General features: G+C 38.6%; 2 protein-coding genes across 3 annotated transcripts; both read right to left on the minus strand.

Moving 5' to 3' along the window:
- Positions 1 to 632: 632 nt before the first annotated feature.
- On the minus strand, positions 633 to 2,191 carry LOC106320735. The gene is made up of 4 exons (XM_013759100.1): positions 2,041 to 2,191; positions 1,589 to 1,951; positions 1,242 to 1,487; positions 633 to 1,147 (listed from the first exon to the last, which is right to left on the minus strand). Exons 1-4 carry the CDS (start codon positions 2,129 to 2,131, stop codon positions 633 to 635), a joined length of 1,215 nt encoding a protein of 404 aa, XP_013614554.1. The 5' UTR covers positions 2,132 to 2,191.
- Positions 2,192 to 3,045: 854 nt separating this feature from the next.
- On the minus strand, positions 3,046 to 4,908 carry LOC106320737. Of its 2 annotated transcripts, XM_013759103.1 has the most exons (6): positions 4,787 to 4,908; positions 4,476 to 4,679; positions 4,368 to 4,391; positions 3,993 to 4,259; positions 3,659 to 3,892; positions 3,046 to 3,583 (listed from the first exon to the last, which is right to left on the minus strand). In XM_013759103.1, exons 1-6 carry the CDS (start codon positions 4,821 to 4,823, stop codon positions 3,291 to 3,293), a joined length of 1,059 nt encoding a protein of 352 aa, XP_013614557.1. In that variant the 5' UTR covers positions 4,824 to 4,908; the 3' UTR covers positions 3,046 to 3,290. The 2 variants fall into 2 exon arrangements, with proteins under 2 accessions (XP_013614557.1, XP_013614556.1); XM_013759102.1 differs by having other exon boundaries at positions 3,053 to 3,583; positions 3,993 to 4,391.
- Between the last annotated feature and the right edge of the window lie 781 nt (positions 4,909 to 5,689).

Here is a 5,689-nt window from a genome sequence, read left to right on the forward strand (position 1 = left end):
GAGGGAAGAGGAAGTCTCTGAGGAATGGATGTTTGGTTATGCTTTGTGACAAGCCATTTCAACATTAGCACCTTCTCAGAACAACTATAAACTTACAAGAGTGGAAATATTTATTTTGACCGAACAACTTCCATAGTGCTTAATGTTTGTGCTAAATACGACTCTAATATGATTATAATTCAAATAAACTATCTGAACTTTATGGAATGTGCATAAATCTACATTGACTCTAACATAAGTTCAACTTAAACGATTTTGTTTGGTTAAATTAATTAATTTATAACATTTCAGTCGTATTAGTGCATATCACTTGTTTGGATTCAGGTTGGAAATGGTTTAGAAGGGAATAATCCTTTCCCCGATTACAAGATGCTGGGATTATGGTGTAGCAAATGAATTTGAAGAAAAACAACAATGCCCGAGTTTGTTGGCGGTTAAACAGAAGGAAGACAACAACAAGAAAAACCAAAGATTGCAAGAATAAAAAGAGAAGTCATAAAATTACTACAACGGAGTTTGAAGTTCAAAATACAAGTACAAACTTAAATATAGCAGACATTTTGATAAATAAGAACTTAAATTTTGATAAATAAAAACTTAAATAAACATCCACCGGGCTACGACAACAGAAGCTAGCTAGTCCCAACCCCTACGGCCGCATCAGATGTTTCTTCGGCCGCACCGGCTTTATGCTTTCTGGGACAAGGTTCTTCAGAGCTTCCCCAGCCTGATCCTCCATCTATTTGCCGTCCTGGACATTCAGAGCTTTCTGGTTTCTTCATGTCCTCAGTTTCCGAGAGAAGTTTGCCATGCGTGTCCAGCTTCTTAGGTGTTTCTTCTTCTTCTGCGGCGGCATGGGCTTCAGAGATTTTGCTAGTTTCAAGAGCAAAACTGGCTGCGCCTCTATCCATAAGCAATCCGGGCCATTGAGGGGTTTCGGGTTTGTTGATGTCCAGAGTCGGAGTGACTAAGAGAATATGGTAACGAATGTCATCCAATCTTTGAAGCATATTGATGTAGTAGGCGGCACCTATGAACTGATCTGCGAACAGGACCAAACTAGCGTCATAACTACTGCACTGAGGAGAGTCCCTTGCCAATAAAAACATGTCATTTAACATTCTGATACGTCTCGAGGCTTTATCCCCTGGAAAAAGGAAAAAAAAAAAAATCAAATAAAATGCAAGTGAGAGTAACATATAAAGACGGGAAAAAAAAAAGAGAGGGGGAAATGATCACACCTCCGGGAAGAAAGTAGATTCTGGAAGTCCACGTCTTGTCACCACCCAGTAAGGCAGACCCTTTCTTGTCATCATCATCATCATCAAGATAGGCCCAGATAGTAATATTATCACTAAAATACCTTTCAACAAGAGCTGATGAGATAGAGTGGTAGATCTCATCAGGAGTGGAAGAAGGAGGGAAAGGGTAATCCACGGCATCCCAGAAGACGGCTGTCCTAGGCCCTCTGACGGTTGGGATACGCTCTGAGCCATACATACATGCAATAAAGAGAGGTTAAATAAAATACCATTTTATAATAAATTTTCAAAAAATAGAAAAATCTAGAAACAATTTGGGGTCTTACCGGAGAAATCTACCATCTTGGAGACATCTTCTTTGATCTCTACATACTTTTCAAAGGAGATATCATACTCAGACGCATGAGAAGCATATAATTCTTTGAATCTAGGCTTTCCTCCACCTAAAAATCGAGCATTCTCAAGTAGAGAGGCTACACTAAAGAGAAATTCTTCATCAGGGGGCGGCGGCTTTACTAGAAGAACATTGTGACGCCTTGATTGCAAACAGTGCAGAACCCTATGTAACTCCCTTTTTGGTTTTGCAATTACAAAATAATTCGCTGGTCCTGGTCCAATACACGATGCGTGACGAATCATATACAAAGTGATATCGAGCACTTTGTAACCAAAAGCACAATAATACTCGCCTACAAACAGAGAAAGAAATCCGATTAGATATAATAATTTAAAATAGAAACGACGACGGGCGAGCAAAGGAGAGAGAGAGTGGTGTGACCTTGGCCTAAGAAGTCATTAGTTACTATGGCCTCGCAGTTGATTTGCTCAGAATACAGATACACGTCTATATACCCATTACGAAAGCCCATTACATGAAGAGCTTTTAAGATATCGCCAAAAACAGGATCAAGATCATCGGTAGGGATTGGGTAGTCCGCATAGACCCCTCACGAAAGCCCATTACATGAAGAGCTTTTAAGATATCACGAAAAACAGGATCAAGATCATCGGTAGTATCTACAGGGATTGGGTAGTCATCCATGTTCCAGTACACGAGCGTCTGCTTCACTACGCACAAACGAATTTACGAAAAAATTAGAAAAAATAAACCATTACTTCCGCTATAATCGAATCAGATGAAATCTAACAAAACAAATTTAGATGGAGAGAGATCGTACAGGACTCAAAACCGATGGTATCGTCTTCGCCCATGGTTCTGCGGAGATGACGATGAGAATTGGAGAGACCTTCCTTCTAGCTAGGGTTAGACCTTGCTTTCAAGCTGAGATATCTATGAGGGCATATGTTTTTATAGCCCTCTTGGATCTCAAATTTTTTTTTTAAAAAAGGAAAATATCAAGGGTATTGACAAAATTTCAACGGAACGGATCTGTGCATTCTTTTCCTTTTTTTTGGGGAAACCCTAAAAAGTTTTGAAATCCCTGTCTAATTACGTAAATAAATAAGTAACCCAAGAAATTCTATTGTCTATACCAAACGTGAACCCCCTCTATATGTCTGATCATCTTAATTTCTTAGAAGGACTGTTCTCGTAAATTGGTCTTTCAAACCAGTTCGGACATGCTTGTTCATCAGAAGTGTCACACAAGCAACCTGGAAGAGGGTTTGCATAAGATAAATTCACCATAAAAGATAAACCGATGCATCTGACGAAAATTGAAATCTGATTCTGATATTCTGGTTTGACTGGCTGATGTATAGAATACAAAGAAAGAACCATACTAAAACCTCGAGAAAAAAAAGTGACAAAACCACCTGCAAAAGCCCGATTCATTGGAACTGTACACTTTAGAACCCATATTATTAGCACAGTTGATTGTCAAGTGGTAAGGAGACATGGTATATAGCCTTCACAAAACTCATTCTTCCATATAAACGGAACTAGTCATTGGCTTTTTAAACTTTAACTATCAATAAAGTCTTGTGAAGCAAGCAAGATCGGAACATAAGCAAGGTCGTCCAACATCATAATAACCAGAGTATCATCAGCCCTGGGCATGTGCTACTTTAGGCAGCATCCAGTTTAGGCTTTTTGGGAAGAGGCCCTTGTGAGCTTTTGCGAGGTCTATTAAATAGAGACTGTGGCCATTCATCAGGGCTTTCTGATATGTTGCTGTGCTCCCTCGGAATTATCAAGAAAGGATGGTAATTTTGGTGCTCCATGTCCTGAAACAAGTCCATGTAGAAGGGGTCACCTGAGAAATGATTCGAGACTAGGATCAAAAGTCCTGGACAATGGTGCAGAGGAGCGTCTCTACACTGTAGATACATGTCGTTTAACATTCTGACACGTCTATCCCCTGGATAAAAAAAAAAGAGAAAAAACATCAACATATATAGATTACATACACACAAAGAAAAAGGTTGGAATTCACCTGCGGGAAGAAAGTAGATTCTTGAATCCCAAGTCTTGTTACCCAGACACTTATCCCTCCAAGACCGTTCATCGACATAAGCCCAGATTGTAATATTATCATTCGTACCTTTTTTCATAAGAACTGATTTGATTTTCTGGAAGATCTGTTCAGGAGAGAAACAAAGAGGGAATGGGCAATCAATGGCGTCCCAGAAGACGACTGTCCTAGGCCCTTTGACGTGTTTGATACGCTCTGAGCGATGCAAAAGAGGGAGGGAGATTAAATACCATTTATAATTTTAAAAAATGACAGATGAAATCTAAAACAAACAAACAATTTAAGATGGTCTTACCTGAGAAATCTAACATTTTCTGGTTGGAGAGATCGCTAACATCATAACTACCATCCTCCTCCTCCTCCTCCTCCGAGTCATACAGAGGCCGCATCTCTTCAGGAGTTAACTCTTTTTTGGCTCTAGGCTTTCCTCCACCCAAAAATCGTGAATTCTTAAGTAGAGAGTCAACACTAAAAAGACACTTTTCATCAGGTGGCAGCTCTACTAGGAGAACATTGTGACCCCTCGATTTCAAACAGTGCAGAACCCTATGTAACTCACCACCTGGATCAATATTTGGTTTGACGACTACGGCTAAATTTGCAAGTATTGGTGCAGTCTCTTGTAATACAGAGAGCATATAAAAAGTCATATCCAGAGTAGGCCTAGTACCATAATTGCTGTACATTGTTTCGCCTACATAATAAATCAAACATTTTTTTAGTTTAGTTAAATAATAAAACAGGCATATAATTAAATAGAAGCGACTGAGGAATTTACCATAGGGTAAGTAGAAAATTCTTCCGGCCTTAAACAAGGCTTCTTCGTTGGAGTTGAGTTTCTTACAATCCACATTGATGCTCATTCTCCCCTCAAAGCCCATTTGGTGAAGAGCATGTTCGAAATTATCAACAATAGAACCAAGATCGGTATCCACAGGGACTGGGCAATCATCAATGTTCCAGCAAACGAATGTCTCATTCACTTTCACACACACAAAAAAAAAGGACAAGGCGTAAACGAATTTACGACAGATCGAAATCTAACAAAGAAATTCCTGTTAAGAAGAGATGGAGAGAGAGAGATCTTACTGGAATAAAATAAGATGGTCTCGCCTTCTTCGTCCATGGTTCCACCGATGAGGATTGGAGACTTTCTCTCTCTATAATTAGGGTTAGATGAGAGCCTTTAAATGTGTGTCTATGGATGAGAGAGGTTTTTTTCTTCTTCTTATGACTGCGTGCCTGGCATATTTTTTGTTGCGTATTCTCAACCGTCAGATTTGTGCATTCTTTTTTTCTTTTGGGGAAACCCTTAGAGCAGCAGCACCCCATTAGGGGTGCTTAATCACTTTTTTATTATTAAGTAGAATTTAAGCATTTCATTAAGAAACTTGTATATATTGATCTTCCAATGCAAGGTGCTTATTATGGAGTGCTTAAGAAAATAAAATATATTTTTTTTTTGATAAAATTTATTTATTACATTAGACATATTAAAAGATAACATTTTAAACATAGATTTTAAAAACACATTAAAATAAAGATTAGATCAATAAAGAAGATAAATTTGAAAAAAACGTGTGAACTCATTGGTTGTTTTCATCACCTCCAAATCTACGCCACACATGTTCAACCAAATCACCTTTCAGTTGTTCATGCATTTGTCGATCACGAATTCTAGTTCGAACACCCATCATATTGGCGATATTTGTAGGGATATCTGTAGAATACGTGAGATCGACATGTGAACTTCCATTGTCTTCTCCGTGTTGGAAATCGGAAAGATCAAATTGATTGTATTCATCTCGTTCGTCTTCTACTATCATATTATGGAGTATGATACATGCCCTCATAATCTTACCAATTTTGACTTTATCCCAAAAAAGTGCTGGATTTTTAACGATGGCAAAGCGAGCTTGCAAGACTCCAAAAGCACGCTCGACATCTTTTCGGACAGCTTCTTGATGTTGAGCAAATAAAACCGCTTTCGGT

The sequence above is a fragment of the Brassica oleracea genome, unplaced genomic scaffold (assembly GCF_000695525.1).
Source record: "Brassica oleracea var. oleracea cultivar TO1000 unplaced genomic scaffold, BOL UnpScaffold01041, whole genome shotgun sequence".
Classification (NCBI taxonomy): Eukaryota; Viridiplantae; Streptophyta; class Magnoliopsida; order Brassicales; family Brassicaceae; genus Brassica; species Brassica oleracea.

Coding starts and splice junctions, on each gene's coding strand:
- LOC106320735 (XM_013759100.1), bottom strand. CDS start 2,131: ATGGGCTTTCGTAATGGGTATATAGACGTGTATCTGTATTCTGAGCAA. Junction 1,488..1,588: donor CAAGATGGTAGATTTCTCCG/GTAAGACCCCAA, acceptor TGTATGGCTCAG/AGCGTATCCCAACCGTCAGA. Junction 1,148..1,241: donor AATCTACTTTCTTCCCGGAG/GTGTGATCATTT, acceptor TCCTTTTTCCAG/GGGATAAAGCCTCGAGACGT.
- LOC106320737 (XM_013759102.1), bottom strand. CDS start 4,823: ATGGACGAAGAAGGCGAGACCATCTTATTTTATTCCA. Junction 3,893..3,992: donor GAAAATGTTAGATTTCTCAG/GTAAGACCATCT, acceptor TGCATCGCTCAG/AGCGTATCAAACACGTCAAA. Junction 3,584..3,658: donor AATCTACTTTCTTCCCGCAG/GTGAATTCCAAC, acceptor TTTTTTATCCAG/GGGATAGACGTGTCAGAATG.